Below are 22,928 nucleotides of genomic sequence, written 5' to 3'. Positions count from 1 at the left end.
AGTTCTATAGGCTTGTCAGATGGCAGGGAAGTGAGCTGCTAACATGGTGCTGAGGTGTAATTTCTCTCCTATTTTAGGGATGGGACAGACAAACTTACGGATACCTCAGGGAACAGTCGGTCAGGTGATGGCAGAGGAACAAGGCTACCTTGTTCGTTGGGAGTATTCTTACAGTAGCTGGACCCTTTTTACTTGTGAAATTGAAATGCTGCTGCATGTAGTGTCCACAGCAGGTGAGGCAGGGGAGGGATGGGGAGGTAGGCAGTCACTACTGGTGAGTCTGTTGCTGTTGTACTTGTAACAAATCTGCACTCTTCTTCTAGATGTGATTCAACACTGCCAGAGGGTGAAACCTATCATTGATTTGGTGCATAAGGTGATCAGCACTGATGTTTCTATAGCAGACTGCCTGCTGCCAATTACTTCACGCATCTACATGTTGCTGCAAAGGTGAGCCTTGGAGCACAGAAAACAGGGCATCAGCAGTGCTTCCCTGACAGAAGAAAAGATTGAAGTGTTACACAAGTCTTTTTTTTTCTTGCCCGCATTATCTAAGATCCTTGTGGAAGCTCTTGCATTTCTTAAATAGTGCTGTAATGTGTCCTTTGTAAAACAATGTCTTTATTGGTTAGTCAAACCAGAACAACAATATAGTATAGGCAATCCAAACATCCAACGAAAGGCAGATATAGCCAGCCGTAATATGAATCAAATACGGATTAGAACACCTCATCCATTTTTCATTGCCCCCCTCCAAAAAAAAAATAAAAAATTCCAAACCCAGAAGAACCTGTGATCTGCATCATCTTCAGCCTGAGTTCTTATGGATTCCAGTGAATCAAACAAGAATAAAGGAAAGAATAAGAAAGAAGACAGACCAAACTCAAGAGCACAGTACCCCTGCTCTCCAAATCCAACTGATTACAGAGTGTTTAAAATTAGGCTTCTACCCCTTGATGTAATTTGCTGCAGATAAGTGTCCCAAACCGTCAGGAAATGCCTCTTACGCCTAAAAGAACCATATGCCTCTCAGATCAATAATTGATGAACTTGGGCTTTCCAAGACCAAAAAGTGGCTGGCTTATCAGCTGTCCATGACTGCATAAATATACTTCTGGGCTATTAAATATTGTAATGTGTCTTTTAACTAGGTGTACAGTTAGCTGTTTGGAATTTCATCTTTTAGTGTGAGGGCACAGACCCCCCAAGAACAAACTGATATAAGATCCTCAGATATAATAGCAAAGAGCATGTGAGTGGTGGAGAGGTTTCACCTCAAGAGGATTTTGTATATTCTGCTTTTTCTTCTTCCAGGTTAACAACTGTAATTAATCCCCCAATGGATTTTGTTGCCTCCTGTGTTAACTGTTTGACTGTGTTGGCTTCTCGGATACCAGCAAAGGTGAGGCACCCAAAACAGGTAGTAGTAATTCTCCATCAAAAGACAAGGGGAATGCAGCCACACAACTGCATACAATACAATATTTATTCTTACATTCCATGATACATAAAAATTGGTTCTATGTGTATCACAATAGAAGATGCTAGCCATTTCTAGGACATACAATAAAATACAAACAACAAACAAATTCTAATATCCAAGTAAAAATTTTCCAAACAAATAAGTCTTCAATTTCTTACAAAAACATAAATATTGAGCTTGATAGGATCATCTCAAATTGGCATTACTCCTCTTGCAAGAACCCTGGTTGTGAAGTCTGGATAAAGCGCTGATGTTTTATGTAATGTTTTATGTGGTATTTTATGTTCTTAATTATGTATGTTTTATTGTAATCCGCTGTGAACAGTGGAATAAGCAGAATATAATTTTTTTTTAAATAAGTAAATAAACTGGAGGAAGTGATGCCAGCTTTCTGGATGGCTGCCTGAATTTGGGCTCCCAACTCCAATCTGATTAATTAGTGTTTATCTCACACCATTGGTGTCTCTGAACCTATTTACCCCCTGACAACTGTGTTGGAAGAAGTAACTATAGCTCACAAAATGAAAACGGCTGATATTAAGGAAACTTTCCACCAATTTTATCAGCAGGGAGGGGTTGAGTCAGTGCAGCCTACCTTGAGGTCTGCATTCCTGGATTGGGTTCTCAACAAAGCCGCCTCTGAAAGCTCCGATGGAGAGGAGGATGAGAACCAACCGAGTCAGCAAAGTCTGGGCTAAGATTTTAAGCATTTTTTTGGGACCTGCATGTTGAACTGCAGGAAATGAGAGACGAGTTTGTATCATCGATTGAGACCCTTCATAGAGACATACAAGATCATGGTGCATACATGGAGGAAATAGAAGTGCATGTCAAGGAGCAGGGGGAAGCGGTTCTTGATTTGCAAACCAAATACACCTCCTTGGTTGTGCACTATGAGGACTTACAGTATAAAATGGATGATATTGAAAACGGGTTGTCAGAAGAACTAGTGTTTTAAAGGTGTAACAGAGAATAACAACCAAGAGAATGTCGTCCCTGATAGTGCAAACTTTGTTGCCAGCTGATGGATGAAGGGGACAAAATTCCCGATCTGAAGCTAGACAGAGCACACACAGCTTTGGGCACGCCAGCAGATAAATGCTCTTGGGACATAATGGTGCACTTCTCCCACTATATGGACAAAGAGGAAATCCTACAGAAGACCTGAACTGGAGGCCCCATACAATATCAGTTAAAAAAAAAAAAAGGAAAGATAAAGCTGATTGTTAGTCATTCCACCCAATATCTGTCCTTGGTGCAGATGTGAAGATTATTGCTAAACTATTGGCAGTACAAATTGGGATGGTGCTGCTTAACTTGGTTCACAAGAATTAAGTGAAATTTGTGCCTTAAAGACAGGCTGTAGATAACATATGCAGAATGATTAACTTGAATGGTTTAGCTTGTCAAAGGGTTCCTCAGGCCTTTCTGTTAGGTATTGATGGTGAGAAGGCCTTTGGCAAGGTTCACTGGACATTCTTAGACAGTGGACTTGGTGCTTAAGGCTGGGTTTAGGGGAGCCTTTTATAGTTAGATCCAAGGGTTGTATTCATCTCCCCAAGCTTGTGTCACAGTTAATGGGAGTAACTCCTCTGTTTTCTCTTTTCAGGGGTACCAGAAAGGGCTGCCCACTATTCCCATTGTTATTTGCCCTTCGCTTTGGCCATACGTTTCAATCCATCTTTCAGAGTGCAGTGGTGGTGGAATAGGAGTACAAAATTAGTCTTTTTGCTGATAACGTGTTGTTGTCGACTTTCCCCTGTTACTACTCTTCCTAACTTGCTGTCTGAGTTGAAAGCATATTCTCAGATTTCCGGTTTTAAGGTGAATATGGGGAAAATGGAAAACCTCACTATGAATAGCCCTCTTTTACAGATGGTGCAGACATCTTTCTCCTTTCCTGGGTGACAACAGGATTGAAATATCTAGGATTTTGGCCGCTGCCAGAGTGCAAGCAACTTTTTGAGGCCAGCTACACTAACTTGTTTTCTGCTGTCTGAGCTTAGAGCGTTGGAAAGGATTCTTGCTTATATGGTTCAGTAGGATAGCTATGATTAGGATGAAGGAGATAAAGGAGTCTAAGCAATATGTTCTTCCATTACGTAGATCCCCACTATTTCTGTGGGATAGTTGTGTTCATCAATCAGCAGGTGGAGATAGAGAACTGAAAACTTACCTGAGACATACCTCTTTTGGCATCCAGTCCTGCTCCTCAGTATTTTCTGTCTCCAGGAGGTGGATGGACACACTTTTCAGTCTCTGGTTCTGGTGATTTGCTCCTGGTCCACTTGCTCAACTCGTCCCCCAGTTGAGCTTTGCAAGTGGTTTGAGTCTGCAGAGTCAAATCTGGAGGTCTTTGGATCCCTGTCCCTGGTGTCTTGGGAATTTATTTTTTCCCTCCCTTCACCTCTCCCCTGTTTCGTGTGGAGTTCTCCTTTTCCAGCAGAACAACCTTTAAAAAAAAAAAAAAAAGGAGAAGAAAAGAGGTTTGCTGGAGAGCATGGGACAGAGTATCAGAAGACTTGCAGAGCCTGTGAGCTTGGGTGAATCAGCCGGCAGTGGTACGTCCGACTAATGTTGAAGCGCTGCAAGTTCTACTTGGTGCAAGGGAGGAAGTGCGGGGGAAGAATCCTGACTCACCGCTTGGGACACGTTGTGCTATACTTGTGACAGCGGGGTGAATGGCAACTCCCGCAGAGGCAGTTAAGCAGTGTTCCTGCTGTGGGACCTGCTGGCCGGCGTTGGGACGTCGAAGTACATGCAAGCTGGAAATCCGGCGGGACGCAGTGGAAACGGTCTGTGGCAGCACATCTTCGGATTTAGTGCAGCTTTCAAATATTCTGGTATTTTCGGGCTCTTTGGCAGGGCAGGTGCAAAGTTTGATACAGGAGAGCGTGGTAATGGGCACTATTTTGTCGGGGCTAACTGGTAGTGAGGAGCAGCCTCTGTCTAATTACGTGCAAAGCACAGGCACCATTTTACATTCTGAGGGCCCGACAGAGTTGCATCAGGATCTTTGTTTTCTCCGGAGTTTATACTGCTCTTACACCAGGCCTATTTACTGAAGCAAGGACAGTCGGAATTGCTGCAAGGTGCTTCATTTTCTCACCCTGCTGCCCCTTCAGCTTCTAAGAGATTTTGTTTAGCCTTATCTGTCCACTCCTGGAGGTATGTCTCAGCTTCTCACTTCTTATCTGATGTGACCTTGGTGTATTCAGAGGAGCCATTGTTGAAGGAGCTGTTAGAGGAGGCAGAGCTCCTTCCTGAGGAGGGGGATGACCGGAAAGTACTGAGGTTGTTTCATAAAGAGAACCTCTGTACTCTTATTTCTGGGGCACTAGCAGTGCTTTCCATTGAGGAACTTTATGCTTTGGCTTCAGGAGTTCCATCTACGTTGATCATGAGGTGGGCTTAGACGTCCTTCTAAGGCCTTCATACTTCAGGCTCAGAAATGCCCTACATCCATGGCATATGCGAGGGTGTAGAGGACATTCGAGGGCTCGTGTTCTGAGCACAGACTATTTCCCTTCCCTGCTCAGATTGTGCACAGCCTAACATTTCTCCAGGCAGGCCTTCAGAAAGCATTGCCTTGGCTTCTCTAATAGTTCAGGTTGTGGCTTTTGCCTGTTTCAAGGGCCAATTACAGAAGAAGTCTCTTGTGGCTCATCCGGATATCATTTAATTCTTGTGGGGAGCTGGCCACTTGTGGCTTCCCTTTCGTATTCTGTGTTAATTTAGTCCTTTAGGCTGTTCAGAAGCCTCCTTTTGAACCACTCCAGAAGCCTTTCTTGAAAGATATTATACTAAAGGTAGTATTCTTGGTGGCCCTTGTGTCAGCACATAGGGTTTTAGAGATTCAGGCTCTATCTTTGTTGGGTTCCCTTTCTTTGCTTTTCAGAGGCGAGGGTCTCCCTGCCCACAGTTCCTTCCTTTCTTCTGAAAGTGGTACCAGCATTTCTGGACAAATCTGTGGAGCTTCATTCCTTTTGCAGAGAGGACGAAGAGGCTTAGTATTCTTCCTTGAAGCTTCTCAATGTGTGTAGAGTCTTCATTAGATATCTGGTAGTCACGAATGAGTTTTACAAATTGGACAGTTTGTGCTTTTTGGTAAACAGATGCTTGGCCTAATTGCTTCCAAGCCCATAATTGCTAGATGACTGAAGGAGAGTATTGCATCACCATATTTGTTTGTGGGGAAGCAGGTTCCTCAGGCTTTGTAGGCTGATTATACGAGGCATACAGCAGCAACCTGGGTAGAGACTACTTTACTGACTCTGGTGGATATTTGCAAGGCGGCGATATGGTTGACACTGCATACCTTTGCCAAGTATTTCAGGGTGGACCTTGTGGTGCACTCTGAAGCCAATTTTAGGGTTTGGCCCTCAGGGCAGCAGTGGTGGCAGGATCCCACTCACTCTAGCGATTGCTTTTGAGCATCCCACAGGTTCAGGAATAGTGGAAGGAGAAATTAGGTTTTAACTGATAATTTTCTTTCCATTAGTCTTTCCCACTATTCCAGAGGCCCGTCTGAAGTTTCTGAGTTGTTTAGTCTGTGCAAAGTAATGCGTCAGATAACGACTGTCATCTTCCATAATGCTTCCTGCATATCTTTTGTTCTGTACAAGTTGTCCAGAGATGAGAGGTCCACACATGTTTGCTCGTCTAGTTAGTGTTAGGCTAGTGAGTTGTTTAAGGTTGTTGTGTTTTATTCTGAGTTTCTCCTTACTGCTTGTCTACGTAAATACTGAGGCACTGGACTGGATATGTACGCCGGAGCACAGCTCGAGTGTACACTCGAGGTTTTAACCTATTCACATCACCTCTGCAATAGGTGAAGCTTACCCAACAAATCTCGCACAACCGGTTGTCAATTTACCAAACTTCTTTTATTGTTCTTTATTTTAAATGACAGACAGAATCATAGCAGAAGCAGTGCACTAATAGCTTACTAAACATAGAAAAAGAGAAAAGATTAGAATAGGGAAACGCTAGCAGACTCCTGACTTCTCAACTATCCACTAGACTCTCCCCACTGGGGCTAAGGCGTTCTCTCATTTAATAGGTCTCTTACCCATCCATCTATCCCTCCTTCTCATCTGCCTGTATGACTATTCTTTTGTTCTTAAGAAATGTCAAAAAGACAGGAGACCCTGGAAAGAGAATTAAGAAAAAAAAATTGAGAAGAGTAGAAAAGGGACCAAAGCAATACTCGGACAAAGGTAGAAAAGTTATTTTTTTTTCTGAATTTATTAATTGAAATAAGTCAGTGATAGGAAATTTGTATCTTGTGATGTTTTGCATTTCAGTTTTTATTTCCATTATTATAACAAGTTTTATATAAAGGTCTGGAAAGTGTTTGCTTTTTGCAGGGTTTGTTTACTGGGGCTCTGAAGAGATTACTCCTCCCTCCCCCCTCCCCAGTGCCCACTGCCTTGGGAGAGATTGTGTTATAGGGGCCCCATCTTAATTTTTCCACCTAGGGCACATTCAGTCCTATCTACATCACTGGTGGACTACCTTCACACCGCAAAGAATGTTTGAAGATTCCCACAATGCTTTGTATCCTTTAACCTTGCCTACTTGGGAGCTCCAGTGTTGAAGTTGTAGTTTCTTCAGCCTGCGTTCCCCAGGGCAGATCTCTGTTCACCAGCTAAGAGCTACAGGTAGCGCACTCTCAAATCTTTGTAACATCTCTATTCAGGCCATTTATAAAGCAGCAACTTGGTCCTCTGTTCATATGTTCACAAACAGTGCTTTTTGAGATGCAGTTCTCTAAAACCTCTTTGTGTAATATATACACCACTTCTTACCGGATCCCTTATATTTTCAACCAGGTCACCACCACATGATGATCCTAGGCAACCCTAAGATTTGGAATTACCCATTCATGTGGCTGAATTCCCCTTGTCTGTCGAAGAAGAAAGCAGAGCTGCTTATTTGTAATAGGGGTTCTCTGTAGACAGCAAGGGAATGCAGCCACAGTTTCCTGTCCTCCTTTCATGCTCGGAAGCAGCAGCTATGTCATAAACAAAAGGCGAGGAGGGGAGCTGGGTATAGTGCATGCCCATGGAAGCCTTTTCAAAGTCTTTCCTGGGCTTTGGGAGAGAGCTTTTGTATGACTGCATTCTTGTGCTGCCTACAGGCAAGCATCACCACTGGGGGTGGTGGCATGGTACTGAGCATATCTAGGGTTGATGTGTGCCTGGGTCTGGTTGCTAATGAACAGGTGGGAAAACAGGGCTGTTTAGATTTGTGCAGACATTTGCTACAGTTGCTTGTCTCTTGCCTCTTTAGGTTTGGACCGACTTACATCATACAGGCTTCCTGCCATTTGTCGCTAATCCACTCTCCTGCACAATTTTGATGAGGTAACTGGACTGTAGAATGACAGCATTACACTTGGAAACAGACAAGAAAATTTTTGGCATACAGACCCTGTTTAAAAAGTCACTCTTTAGTTATCATGTGTTGTATCCTCCTTGCTTAGTTCATCACGTTGCACATTCTCTCCTGCACAGTGCTGAAGGGATGAATGCTGGTGGATATGGGAATTTGTTGATGAGGATCGAGCAGCCCCAGGGAGAATATAGGGTTACAAATGCCTTCCTCCGCTTAGTCACGACACTTGTCAAGGTAAGGATCTTTGAGACTTTTGAGAGAGTTTAATACATGAGAAAAAATACTTTGCTCTTGGAAGTAATAGTGGGCTGAGAAGACTTTTATGTTTTTTTCCACACAACATAGCCGATGTGCATATAGCATACTTAATCAGCATTGAGTTAGATATCATTCCCTCCCAAGAAGAGCCCTGGAGGGTTAGTCTGTCCGAGCTGCAGATCCTCATTACATGTTCTGTAGTCATTGCTGTCTGGGGATCTGAGATCGTAGTTCGCAAGAAGCATGTGATACCTTGTTTTCTTAATGTTGGTGCTGTTTCTTGCAGGGACAGCTTGGTAGTACCCAGAGCAGAGGGCTCATGCCTTGCATTTTGTTTGTGCTGAAGGAAATGCTGCCCAGCTACCACAGGTGGCGCTATAACTCCCACGGAGAGAGGGAACGCATTGGTAAGGGAACATTTTTGGAGTCTGAATGTCATAGTCAGTGTTCTATGACCATGGTTTGGGAGAGAAAATAGGCCTGGAGATGGACATGGAGCAAGTTTGGAGGTAAGAACATAAGAAAAGCCATTCTGAATCAGACCAAGTTCCACTGAGCCCAGCATTCAGTCTCCAGCAGCAGCCTGTCTGGGTAACAAGTACCTGGCAGATCCCAAAAAGTAGATCAAAAATTTTATAGCTTATTCCCAGGGATAAGCATTGGCTTTCCCAGGTCTAGCTGGATAATTTTTTGTTGACTTTTTCCTCCTGGAACTTTCCAAATCTCTTTTGAATCCTGCTGGGTTAGATTCCTTGACCATATCCTCTGGCAGCATGAAATTTATGTGCTGCATAAAAAAATACTTTCTACGATTTGTTTTCAGTCTGCTGGTTTTTAGTTTTACATAATGTTCTCTTGTTTTTGTGTTGTTTGAAAGGTTGAAAAGCTATTTCCTATTTAATCATTCCATCCCAATCATATTTTTTACACTTTTATAATGTCCCCTCTGTTGTCTTTTCTCCAAGCTGAAGAACCCCAACCAATTTAGCCTCTCTTCTGTTCCATTCCCTTTATCTTTTTTGTTGCCCTTCTCTGAACCTTTCCAGTTTCACTATATCCTTTTTTTGAGAAGAGATGACCATGCCTGTACACCGTACTTGAGGTGCGAATGCACTAGGAACCTTTACAGAGGCATAATATTCTCACTATAGTTCTTTATCCCTTTTCAAACAATCCATAAGATTGTATTGGTCCTAGCGAAAGCTGGACTCATTATTGGTGATAGTTTCTTTTTTTTTTTTTCCATGTGTATTTATCTTTATTAGAGAAAAGAATAACAGCATACACATACACATCTAACCATCAGACAACAAAAGTCATCTAGCCAAAACCTCACTCCCCAATACCTCAGTCCATAGTATCCCCCCCTGCCCCAAATTGGTGATAATTTCAAAGAACCGGAAAAGATGTTATAGTGCATTAAATTTTGTGACATATGAGATCTCTGAAGTTCTTGCACTTGCAGCATCCTTCATTTAGGTTCTTTTAAAATGTGTCATACTCCCTTTACTATGAAGGAGATCTACTTTATGCTGTCTTTCAGTCATGAGCTGAGAAATACAGGGAGTAACACATATTTGTGCATGATTTCTAAACTTGACAAAAATGTTATTAGGCTTTAATCAAAGTCCCTCTGCTTTTTCAGGTTGTCTAATCCTTGAACTGATCCATGCCATTCTCAATCTGTGCCCTGAAACAGACCTACACAGCAGGTGAAATGAGACTCGCATTTCTGAACCCTAACACATTCTGTGGCAAAACAGTGTTTTCAAGCGTGTGAATTGTAAATGTCTACATGAAGTGTATTTCTCCTAATTGACCAGCAAATGACGTTTGTTTTATGTTTTAAAGCTGTTGCAGAGAAAGCTCACTGATAACGAGTAACGGTTTCAGGGGTGCACGGGGTGATCTTAGGTTTTACCCACTCTTTGGCAAGCATCATAGGTTCAACAATAGTCGGCTACGGCTCAAGATACTCCTGTCCAATAGAAGTTCTGTGTCAGTCTAGTGCATGTATGTGTCACACCCTGATGTCCTTCTAGTGGAATATCATATGCGATCTGAAGGAGGAGTTCTTTGTATGATTTGGGCACTATAAGCTGCTTGCCTTCTGTCTAGAGCCTGTTAGGATCAACGGGATCAGGCTATCTGTACAGCAAGCCCCCTTTCCATAGGATACGATCTTTACAAGTCTCATTGGTTGACTGACCAGCCCTCTGCCTCAGGACTTCCAGGTCAGGGTCAGAGTGTTGTGCTTCTTGAAAAGCATGTCTCTGTCATGTATCAGTATCCATAACTAGAAGGGTCTGTGCTGGTGACTCTGACAGATCAGGGTCAACCGTCTGCTCAATAGGTTTGTTAGTTAAGTCAGACTGTTCCATACTCACGGCCCCAGTTACCTCAGGAACTGGTGCTGCTGGAAGCACTGGAGTGCCGCCTCCTGATGCTTGGTCAGCCAGTTCCACCAGGACTGGCTGAGGATCTGGAACTGGAGAGGTGATCTCTGCTGCTTCTGCTTATTAGGCCGCCCCAGGCTGACTACGGGTCACCATAGCAGAAGTGCTAACTCCGCTATTAAGGGTAATGTTCATTGGACCCATGTCGGCCCCACACAGTATTGGTCCCAGCATGTTTTTCATTATTCCTACTTCTCTGTATCCAGGCTTGGTACCCCAATCCAGGAATACTCGAGCAATAGGTATAGTCTCTCTGGATCCATTGGCTAACACTACATCTCAGCAAGATGCCCTGGAAGAATAGCATCTTCTGGCACTAGCCCTGGTCGTAATAAAGTCATGCTAGAGCCAGTGTCCACAAGCCCAGCCACCTGGGTCTGATTCACAGTTACTGGGATGCTGTAGTGTTGTGGAAACCCATCTGTTTCCTTGCCTGATGAATGACCAGTAAATTTCTCTGCTGCGGCAACTACGTGGGCCTCCTTTGTGGGACTGTAGCCAGCCACGAAAGCTGCCAGTTTTGGTGCAGGAACTGGTATGTTTTTTTAGTGCAGGCTTGGGATTATCTGAGCAATCTGCTTTGAAATGTCCTGTACTCCCACACTGATAACAAGGATGCTCATGCCTAAGTGGGGAACTCTGGAGGTTTGCTGACAGTTTCTGAGTTTGCAGGGACATTTGGTTTAGGGCCCTGACTGTCCTTAGATACCAGCTGCTGCGGATATGGACGGCTTCTTTTTGCCAGCCAGGGATGGTTAGCCTTATAAAGATGTCAGCCGATTCAGCCACCTTTTTTGGAGAATGGGGCTTGTGATCTTGAACATGTTCCATCACTGCGGACGACAACGCTGAAGAAACTACTCCAGGACCATCAGGTTTTGGCAGTCCTCCAGGGTTTTAACTTCAGCTCCACTGAGCCACCACTGATGCTGTTATCTTAGCTGGATCACAAACTCGCTGTGAGTATCATCCGCCCCCTTTTGCAAAGTCCGGAACTTTAGTCTGTAATTCTTGGGGGTAATAGCATAACGGTTCAGCAAAGCTTTGCGCACCTCCTCAAACTGGGAGTATATCTCCATGGACAGTCCTTGGAATGCCTCAAGTGCTCTACCAGTGTGCTCGCCTCCCAAATGGCTCACCCAGTCTTTCTTGGGAATCTCATTGAGGCAGCTAATTTTTTCAGGCAGTTAAATATTCCTCAATGTCACTTTGGATATCATCAAACTGTGCAAACAAGTTGGATACAATCCGGGCATATCCTGCCTCCAGTCTGGGCACAGGGGATGGGCAGGAGCTTTGGATATGAACCAGTTCCGGCTGGAATTCACGCTCCTCATGCCACAACTGGATTCCCTCTCTTCACTGTCACTATTCTTGTTCCTGTAGCTGCTGTTGATCTAGACATTGTCGCTCTACCACGTAGTAGAGAATAACACAGTTACCATTACCAATGATATACAGTGGTAAACCACGGTAAATCTGTGGTAATGGCAACACTGTTAAAAAAAATAAAATTCCCACGGATGTGGGAAAAAAAATGCCCCGCGGTAAAAAAAAAAAAAAATCCTCTCCTCCCTGCGGGTGTCACCAGTTACACTTTCCTGCATTCAGCCAGCACCATGAGTGATTCACACAGGCCAGCTCCATGACTTTCCTTCTGTCAAGTTCCGCCCTCTCTACTGCAACTTCCTGCTTAGCGTCAAACAGAAAGTTGCAGTAAAGAGGGTAGCACTTGGCAGGAGGAAGGCCATGGAGCTGTTCTTGGTGAATTGCTGCCGCTGGCTGCAGGAAAGGCAGTGTGCTTACTTACCTTACTGATGCTATTGGCGGGCCAAAACTTGAAGGAGGACAGCAGTGCAGGGAGCCATAAGGGAGCGAGTAGGAAAGAGCTGACCGAGGAGGTTAGATTGAAAACCGGCATGACGGCTGAAGCCTATGAGGTTAGTTTTCTCCTTTCCCTCTCCTCCGCGCAGCCGTCATCCCAGTTCATCCATAGCAAGCAAGCAAACCTATGAACTGCTCTGTCCACATTGTCATTCTTTATTGTTGGTAGCATTTTTATTTGATCTCGCTTATATTTTCAAGCATGCCGTCTTGTGCAGCATATGGATGTACAAAGAGGAAGCATTTGTTTTCATCTGTTAGAGTAGTAATTAGATCTAAATTGTAAATCATTGTGTCATTAGAAGGGGCTGGTTATAGGGACTGCCTGTATTCGTTCAGAAATGTTTTGCCTAGTAAAGAGCTATCACAACAGACATGCTATGAACAATCAAACTTACTATTCATAAGTACAATTTTTAAAAAATAGTTTAATTAGGTTGAGACCTTGGAGCTTTTAACATCTTTTCTTCCTGTGCTTACATCAAAAGAAGAAGATGACATGTGGAAACTTGCTCTTTTGTTTTGTGGAATGCAGTGAGGTATTAAATAATGAGGGAAGGGCTTTCTTCATGCAGAAATTCTGTCCAGAGACAGTCTAAATGTGGCAGCATTGTCCAGTTCAGCACAATATTAGCCGCCAAGTTCATACATAGTTAATTATGTTCAGTGGAAAATAAATCTGTTGGCTCAGGCTGCTTGTTATTGAATATTCAATCACTGTTTTATTATTGCTACCAAGTATTACATATTAAGGGCATTTGCTTTAAACTTTGTTTTAATTCGTTTATCCAGTCCTTATATGCACATGGTTTTGCTTTTTAAACCCAAAGGTGAATGAATCCTAAGGGTGGTCGAACAATTAGGTATAAAATGTATTGTTTCTGCCTCTACTTGTTTTGAACTGCTTTGGGTCCTACTGATCTGTACATCTGCTGTCTAGACATTTGGAAAATGGAAATGAGAAAATAAAAATTAAGTTTTGGATGTACTCTGTAGAAGTTGTTGTTTACGTTTTCCAATGTGTTTTTTTCAATGTGTGTATGGATGCCTGTTCTTTTAAAGGCAGTATTGAGGATTGATGTCTGTCTACCAGGCTACACTTTCTTCACCTTTTATCAGTCTTGGGGCTCTCTCTGGTCAGGGGCACAGGGCAGTTGCCCTAGTCACACTCCCCTTACACTATCCCTGACATGTGCCATCTTTATATTTTGCACAGTACAGGAAAATGCATCTCTTTCTATATCTCTAGTGTTATACTGTTTGAGGCTTGTGCAGATGGGAGTCAGAGCTCGCAGGGACGGGGACTAACTTTGTGCCCGCGTCATTCTCTGTCATGTAGATCTGCCGGATCTCGTTAGTATGGCGTCTGTCCTTGCCAACTCACTGGCCTCTGCCCACAAGGAATCTGGTCTGTCCCCAGGAGAACTTTGTGCAGGCAGGTCCTGCAGCTTCTCCTTGCTGAAGTCATCCGGTCGCTCTTGTGTTAGATCAGGCATATCCAGTGTCTGGCGGGCACTGAGTCGCCATCAGCACGTTGCTGATCTCCTAACACTACCAAAAAAAAACTGTACAGGGAGGGGACCCTGTTACTGCTGCACTCATTCACTGTGCTCTGTGTCTGGAAGTTACAGATTACAAAAGACTCTGAACAACTCAGTGGACGGTGACCCTCACCCCACGCACTGAGCCTGACAATCCCACCACGCTGCCACCAAAAAAAAGACTAAAGGTCTGTCGTGGAATGCCTAGCACCCGCCTGGGGTTAACCCTGTGCCACCTGGGGTGTCTGTCCCCAGCACTGCTCAGGCCCACCTGCACTGGACACATGCTCTCTAGTAGCACCCTCCTCCCACCGACTGGGTCCCACTTGCCTCTGGGCAAGTCTCCCACTCTCAAGTTATTCCCTGGTGATTTCTAGATTACTGGGGCCACACTCTCAGGGGTCCCACAGTTCCTGGACAGCACCCACAGACCCAACACACAAACCACCAGGATTCTTAGTCCAGGACAACAGAGGCAACTAACTGGTTTATTGTCACAGAACGCTTGAAAAACCACTTTTCAGGAATCCACCACCTGGGAATCCTTAAACTTCAAGACTGTTGATACCTGAGATATGAGTTCCTGCAGCTTATTTCTGTGAAAAATACGAATACTGAGGGATCTTCTCCTGAGGGCAAAGGTGGAAAAGTACAACAAGCAATAACAGGTAACTAAATAAAGATCAATATTAAAACTAGCTAACACTTGTTACTACCTAGGTAGTACATTGGGAGTTTCAGGAAATAACTGCTCACAAGTCTTAAACAGGGTCTTGGGGCAAAGATTTTCACCCTCTGCTCTCCCTAGCTGAGGGGAAAATCCAGTATCTCCTGGCTAGATTTGAACTCAAGGGCCAATCAGAGCCCAGGGCACCAACTTTTAAATTATCTGGGCAATGGTACTTCAGATTGCTTTTCCACAAACTTACACTGGAAAAGAAAACAGATTTCTCTGCAGCAGCTTTAAAACTCAAAACAAATGCCATCTGCTGGCCAATTAGGAGACATACATTTCATGACAGCATTTACAATTCATAGGCTTGAAAACCCACTGTTTTGCCACACATTCCTTCTATGCTGTTGTTAACTCTTCAAACCAGAAGTATTTTTTCTTTTCTTTTTTTTTTTTTTTACTGTTTGTGCTTGTGTTCCACAGCAGCACTCCCAGTCTGCAATCCCTCTGTGTTTTCAGCCTGGCAAATACTGAAGCAGGACAGGCCATCATCCACATCATGGGTATTGGGGTGGACACCATCGATGCGATCATGGCAGCCCAGCTTGGCAGGTAAGCTAGTAACACTCAGGAGAATACCTAAGAACTCCAAAGAAAGGTTTTAGTTTATGGAGATTAGTGACATTCCACTTGGGATTTGAGCCTAGGAATTGTATTCATTATGTTGAATGATGAACACTTAATCTGGAACTTATAAAACTATAGGGTGTGAGGAGTTTGTATTGGGGAGGAATCTGACACAGACATTCACATATGTTAAAGATATAAGTAATGCGTAAGAGGCAAGTATTTGTCTCCAAAAAAGACATTCCAGAAGGAGCAGTCATTTTCTAAACCTGGAAAGGTATAGACTGCGGGCTAATATAGTGAAGGTTTGTGAATGCATAGAACAACCTCCTACTGAAGGTGGTGAGGACAATTCAAGAAAGCCATAGGGAAATTATACAGAATTCCTTATCATTTATTCCAGACCGGTTCAGGTGAGTGGATAAAGACCCTCTGCCAGGAGATGGAGTCAGTGAAAGAAAAAAACCCCTAAAAACTGGCTTCATTCCTCTTATAGAGGACTGGTTTTGCTTTCTACTAATCAGTATTTCTCTGGCTTCAGCAGAGGGTGCAGCAACTACTGGTAGACTGGGAAGGCTGTAGGCCTATATTCCAAGTGGAACATTGACTACTTCATTAACATCCCTCCAGACTGGTCCAGACTGATGGGTTATGCATTCCTACCAGCAGAAAGAGACTGAGAAATACTAGGAAATACTGAAGTTCTCAGTCTCCCAGTGGATGGTGGACATGGTAAACCTGTGCAGTCTCTAGTTGGTCTGGTAGGCCCAGGTGGGAGTGAAAAAAATAAAAGGGGAAGGACAGTGGGGTCCTTTTCTCCTGCCATCTTTATTAAACATAAAAAAAAATTTTTTAGGAAAAATTGCTGCCATTCAGCCATCTCTCTCTGGGTGCTGTTTTGGGTTGAGACCCATGGGAGTCTCTTCTGCTCTAGGGGTGTTAAACTCAGGTGGCCGGGTCCCTCCCCCCTCCCCCCACCCTCTGCCATTCTGCTTCCTTCCCCTCTCGTGCTCAAGTGGGGTGTGAGGGACATAGTGTGCTTCAGCTTCCCTCCCTCTGAAGTGGACCTTTGAGTGCTGTTGGGAACAAAGGCTGTACTGACAAAAAAAAACACACACACACAAAAGACCTCATACTGGGCTGTCAGTACTTTAGCTTGTCCTGTAATGTTTTATTTTCTGCGGCCCCTGTTCTTCTTTGTGCCTGGAGTTGCCTGTTGAGAGGGAACATGGAATCAGCGTGGCATCTGCATGCCTAGGTGAGCAGCAGTAGACTCCACTGCAGTAAGACCTGTGGGCACCGCGGTCTGGAAGGCTCCGAGGTGACTTGTAAGTTTTGCGGTGTTCACAGAGGAGTTGGTTTGGCCCCGGTGCACCAACAGATGCTAAATGTGTCCAGGAGAGTCATGGGGATATGGCGGCAGCAAGCGAAGTGCACACTCCTGACATGGCAACAGCTCATCCTTTGGAAACAGAAAAAAGCAACACTGGGCCTTCAGGATAGAGATAATTGTCGTCCTTTAATTTGAAAATGACCCGACACGGGCCGTGTTTTGGCGTACAAACGCCTGCCTCGGGTCAGAAGGTTCTTATAGGAATAATCATGGAAAATCGGAAATAACCAATCAGGGCATATTGCCCAAAGAGTAGTAATTACCCTTGTAGACAAAAAGAACGCTGTTGGTAAAAAACCTGCCACTTCACTTGCTGCCTCCATACTTTATTTTAGCGATATATAAGGCCTTTTGTAAGCAGCAAGTGAGAGGTCAGTCAGTCCTAGTGCAGGGGATGACCCAGTGTATCGAAGTTACAAAGACTGGACTAGGAGGAGGACTTGCTGGATCAGAGGTCTCTGCAGTCAGAAGAGGAGACTGCTGTAAATAAGCCTCAGGACCAGTACAAAATAGTGGGGGAGGCAGCCTGCCTGGAGGACTTGCCCCCAGGAGAAGATCCCTCAGTATTAGTATTTTTCACAGGGAGGAGCTGCAGGAACTTATATCTCAGGTATCAACGGTCTTGAAGTTTAAGGATTCCCAGGTGGTGGATTCCTGAAAAGTGGATCCTCAAGGGGATTCAGAAGTCTACCAAGTCCTTTGTGTCAAGGATTGAGGATACTAATCTGAGTGATTTTTAAATATGTTTGTTATTTTATAATTCTCCTGGAAAATGATTACAGGTGGAGATTTTTATGATTTTGTAGCTAATCACACTAGTACCGTGCATAATACTATTTTATTGGGTGATATAAACTTACACTTAGAAAATACATCTATGCTAAGGTGTGAGACCTAGTTTTTTATCTTGGGTCATTAGGATTTTATTTACCCCCTTCTCAAACTTCTCATGTTAAGGGCCATCAGTTGAATGTAATAGCCTACATTACCAATTTATCAAATGATTGAGATAGGTCAATGGACACCATTTTATGGTTTGATCATTATTTGTTAGATTTCATATTAAGATGGCAACCTAGTGGTAAAGGAAACCAACAATGTAAACCATGTGGTAAAAATATATGTTATGAGACTAGTGGTAGAGTTGATGCTAAACCTTTTTGGGAAAAGCTCGACAATTACTATGCAAATGATCAACTTGAATTAGACGGTTTGATTAATTGGAATATAGTGAGTAAAAATGTATTAGATGAGATTGCTCCTCTGCAGACTAAATATAAATCTAATTGTAGAAAAGCCAATTTTGAACTTTTACTTTTAAAAAGAGTGTGTAGAAAATTGGAAAGACAGTGGAAAAGAACAGGGTCGAGTCTGGATAGAAATATGTGGAGACAAGCAGTTAGTAAATATAAAAAAGTTTTAACCCAAACAAAAAGGTTGTATTTTTCTAAATTGACTGTGAATGATAATTTGAATGTACAATGCTTTTTTTTTCATTAGTAAGTACATTATTCAATGTTGAGCAAGTAGTTATTACAGCTCATGACCCTGCTCCTACTGCTGAACAACTTGCACAATTTTTTAGGGAGAAGATACTTAATATTTGTGCACAATTCATTGGTAGTCAGCTGGTAGATCACTCATATTTTAAATTTAATGTATATGGAGTCCCACTAGATATAATTTGGAGCAAATTTCATGAAATTAAATGGAATGATAAGAATCAGCTGATTAATAAATTTACTAAATCACATTGCCAGCTAGATTCCTGTCCTTAAGGCTTCATGAAATCAATCTCTTTAGCTCAAGATCTATGATTGGTTGACAATTTTGTTAACTCGGGGACTTTTTCCCTCTTATTTTGTAAATATGTTTTTAACTCCAATTCCTAAAAAGAAATCAGAATCTCGAGCATTAGTGAATAAATATGGGCCAGTTGCCTCAGTTCCTTTTTTGCCAGACTTATGGAGGGTATTGTTACTTCACAATTAACAATGTACTTGAACAAGATCTAAAGGAAATTTCTAATGACATCAATCAAAGTCTCCATATCATGCATTCATGGGCGAATGCATTTTGGCTGAAACTTAATGCAGAGAAAACCCAATGCCTAATACTCACCTCTCAGCATAACAAGAACAAATTCACCGCCATCAACACACCAAATCTAAATCTTCCAATCTCGGATAACCTAAAGATTCTCTGAGTTACCATTGATCGACATCTAACACTCGAAAACCACGCGAAAAACACAACCAAGAAGATGTTCCACTCCATGTGGAAATTAAAAAGAGTAAGACCTTTCTTCCCAAGGACCGTCTTCCGAAACCTGGTACAATCAATGGTGCTCAGTCATCTAGACTACTGCAATGCACTCTATGCCGGCTGTAAAGAGCAAATAATCAATAAACTTCAGACAGCCCAGAACACTGCAGCTAGACATATTCGGTAAAACAAAATACGAAAGTGCTAAACCCTTACGAGAAAAACTACACTGACTCCCACTCAAAGAATGCATCACATTCAAAATATGCTCCCTAGTTCACAAAATCATTCACGGAGGTCAGACCTGATAGATTTACCACCCAGGAATGCCAAAAGATCATCCCGCACATTCCTTAATCTGCACTTCCCGAACTGCAAAGGTCTGAAATGCAAACTAACACACGAGTCAGACTTCACCTACTTGAGTACACAGATATGGAACGCATTGCCGCGTAACTTAAAAATGACTTACGAACTAATGAACTTCCGCAAACTACTGAAGACCCATCTCTTCAACAAGGCATACCACAAAGATCTACCAATGTGAATATACATAACTCCTCCACATATATTCAGAACTATCTCAAAATATCTGCTTGTTCTCTACTATCGTGCTTTATCTTTTTCACGTTCCCAAGATCCTTCTGTAACACTAATTGTATATTTTCTAATATATGTCCACTATTCATGACTATTGTAAGCCACATTGAGCCTGCAAAGAGGTGGGAAAATGTGTGATACAAATGCAATAAATAAATAAATAAATATTCTGCATCCCTTGCAATCAGGTTTTTGATCTAATTGTAGTACAGAGATGCTACTACGTACATTAGTATCTGATATACATAGTTGTTGAGCAAGGGAAAAAGAAGCTCTTATAATACAGCTTGATTTCTCATGCGTGTTTGATCTTGTAAACCATGTCTTGCTTTTAGGTTTAAACAATTTTTATTGATGATTCAACATTATTAACAAAACCAATAACGTAACCTTGGAAAAATACAACGCATTTGGGTATACGCATCCATATCTTTTATCATCAATGATTTTATCATTCCCCCCCCCCCCCCTTACAACCAGATCCCCATAGCCAGCACTGTTTTGCCACATGAATATCCACTATAACATTGATATCTCCCGAATACGCTGCTCATACATTTTGTGCTTGCCTTATCATAATCCCCGCTCTCCCCCCCTCCCCCAATAACTACTGCGAATGCAAAGAAACTTTCATGAACTCTACACCTCATTAAGCATAAGCAATACATGCCACTAGACAGAAATAAACCAGTGTTCTGAGACCTATACATTTGAGGAGACTTTCCCCCTCTCCTTTCTGTAGATCATTGTCATCAAAACCTGGACTTTGGCCACCTCCGAGAAGTAGACAATACCCTATTGCATGAATTGCTGTGAACTGCACAGAATCAGTATCTTTATAATGCGAACATTCCACTTAACTGTCCCATCAAAACATGCCCGCCCCACACAAAAATTAAACAGCCCCTACTACCCTCTACCACACCCTACCCGAACATACCAGACTTCTCTCCCTGCCTCCTACTCTCTTACCGATCCCACCTTCCACCCCCCCCCCCCAAGAGAAAGAAAAAAAAAAAAAAAAACCACTACCTGCTCTTCTCCTTCTTTCCTTCCTTACATACCATTTAATACTAAACTTCGTGCCCTAGCCGACAATGATTGTATATACCCCCGCCAGATTCTCATAAATCTCTCTCTTGCCTTTGGGGAGGGTCCCATCGCCCGACGCTCATGCAGCAAAAGATCATGGAGTTGATTTCTCCAATACCAAAAATCTGGAGGATCAACGCTAAGCCACCTATTCAAGATCAACTTTTTACCTAGGATACAGGCTTTACGTATAAAAAGCCGGGCACCCCTTTGTTGATAGCCAAATAATTCAAATTTGTCTAATAATATCCCTGAAGGGGACATGGGAATCCTAGCTTGCAATAGTCCCTCCAGATACTTAAAGATCTGCCTCCAATAGTTCTGCACAAGGGGACAGCCCCAGAGGTAATGAAAGAATGTCCCCTCTGTCTGTCGGCACTTATAGGGGGTCTGGCACCCCCCCCCATCTTGAATACTTGGGCCTTGGACATATATGCTCTATACAAAATTCTATAATGGCATTCTCTGAGAGCTGCATTGATCGATATGGCCGGGACACGGGCCACCAACTTTTTATAGTCTAGGTGGAATTGGGGTCTCTGCAAATCGTGTGCCCAGCGTGCCTCAATTGCACTCACGTCCTTTACTAATCCTTTCTCCCACAAAATCCGGTATATTCCCGAAATTGAAAGCCTGTCCCCCGGGACTGCGTTGAAGAACTCTCTGAGCTTTCTCCCATGCCCACTATTCAGCTGTTCGATGTTGAGGGTCCGCACATAATGCTCCAATTGCTGATACGCAAATTCATGTCTGATATCGATCCCTACCCCCAATGCACCCAAACTCAGTAACCCTCCTCTTGTACCCAGAACATGTTCCAATCGTGTAATGCCCAATGAGGCCCAACTACGAAATACTGGGTTCTCTGAGCCAGGGGAAAATAATGGGTTACCCTGCAGTGGCATGAGGTCCGTATTCACCGCTGATAATCCCCAATTTCTAGTTAGATCCTTCCAGGCCCCCCTCAGGGGTCCCAACAACAGACTATTCTTAAATGTCCCTGGTAACGCTTGCCTTGGACCCTGTAATAAAAAATATAAATGATATGGATGAAAAAATTCCCTTTCTAACTGCCTGGGCGTATAGTCTTGCTTGTCCAACAACCAGTCCCCTAAGTGCCGCATAATACATGCTTGGTTATAGCGCTTAATATCCGGTACCCCTATACCCCCCTCCCTCCAAGATCCTAACATTAAGTCCATGGGGAGCTTAGGCTTCCTCCCCCCCCAGAGGAAAACTCGTAGGTGTTTATAGAATCGCCTCACGTCCCCCCCCTGGAGTCGCAGTGGCAACACCTGAAATGTGTAAAGCCATCTGGGGAATTCCACCATACGAAACAGTTGTATCCGCCCATGGAGCGTGAGTGGCAGCTCCGCCCATTTTCGCAACCTAACTCTCATGTTATCCAGCAAGCGAGTGAGATTTAGATGATAAAAATCTGAAGTCTGCATAGCTATCTGTACCCCCAAATACGTGATATGTTTTTGAGCCCATCTCAGCGGAAAATACTCCCCCCATTCACGTCTTACTTCATCTGAAGCCGTTAGAGCTAGGGATTTGGTTATATTGATTTTAAAGCCCGCGTAATCCCCGTACTCATGAAATAATTCTAACAGCACCGCCAGGGACTTCTTAGGATGCGTTAGATGAACTTGAATATCGTCTGCAAATGCAGAAACCTTGAACGTAGACTTGCCCCAGCTCACTCCCATCACCTCAGGGTGGGACTCTATTGCTCGTATCAAGGGATCCAATGTAAGAATGAACAGTAGTGGGGATAAAGGGCACCCCTGTCTTGTGCCCCGCCTTATCGAGAATACCTCAGATCTCTCTCCATTAACCCAGATGTAAGCCTGCGGGTTCAAATAAAGGGCTTCCACTGCATCCCTGAAAAATCCCTCAATTCCCACCTTCTGTAAGACCGCAAACATGAAGCGCCATGCAACTCTGTCAAATGCCTTTTCTGCGTCAAAACTGATCAGCAGAGAAGGCACTTTCCGCTCCCCCACTTTCTCCAAGGAGGCTATAATCGCCCTCAAATTACTGACCACTGCCCGTCCTCTCACAAAACCTACTTGCGGTGATGCTATCAATTCTGGAAGCACCCTCGCCAGCCTATTAGCCAAAATTTTTGCATATAATTTAATGTCACTATTTAGCAAGGAGATTGGCCGATAGGCCCCCATCTCCTCTGGGTTTTTCCCCGGTTTCAGTAACACTATCACTTTAGCTATATTGAAGGTGTCCAATGCGGGCT

The 22,928-nt window shown here is 43.3% G+C and overlaps 1 protein-coding gene across 5 annotated transcripts in view; it reads left to right on the top strand.

The window, feature by feature from the left end:
* The window catches only part of NUP188 (nucleoporin 188), a 188,524-nt gene that overhangs the window by 50,996 nt on the left and 114,600 nt on the right, over positions 1-22,928 (top strand). For 2 of the 5 annotated variants that reach the window (XM_030207866.1, XM_030207863.1), the window contains exons 16-23: positions 78-233; positions 324-450; positions 1,315-1,402; positions 7,778-7,851; positions 8,002-8,116; positions 8,427-8,547; positions 9,786-9,852; positions 15,181-15,306. In XM_030207866.1, coding sequence (XP_030063726.1) covers positions 78-233; positions 324-450; positions 1,315-1,402; positions 7,778-7,851; positions 8,002-8,116; positions 8,427-8,547; positions 9,786-9,852; positions 15,181-15,306 — 874 coding nt within the window. Of the gene's footprint in view, positions 1-77; positions 234-323; positions 451-1,314; positions 1,403-7,777; positions 7,852-8,001; positions 8,117-8,426; positions 8,548-9,785; positions 9,853-15,177; positions 15,307-22,928 lie in introns of all 5 variants that reach the window. The other 3 variants (XM_030207864.1, XM_030207862.1, XM_030207867.1) reach the window with 2 other exon arrangements.

This window comes from Microcaecilia unicolor, chromosome 6, assembly GCF_901765095.1.
Source record: "Microcaecilia unicolor chromosome 6, aMicUni1.1, whole genome shotgun sequence".
Taxonomy (NCBI): domain Eukaryota; kingdom Metazoa; phylum Chordata; class Amphibia; order Gymnophiona; family Siphonopidae; genus Microcaecilia; species Microcaecilia unicolor.
Note: the sequence above shows the minus strand (reverse complement) of the source record. Positions and strands in the feature narration are given on the sequence as shown.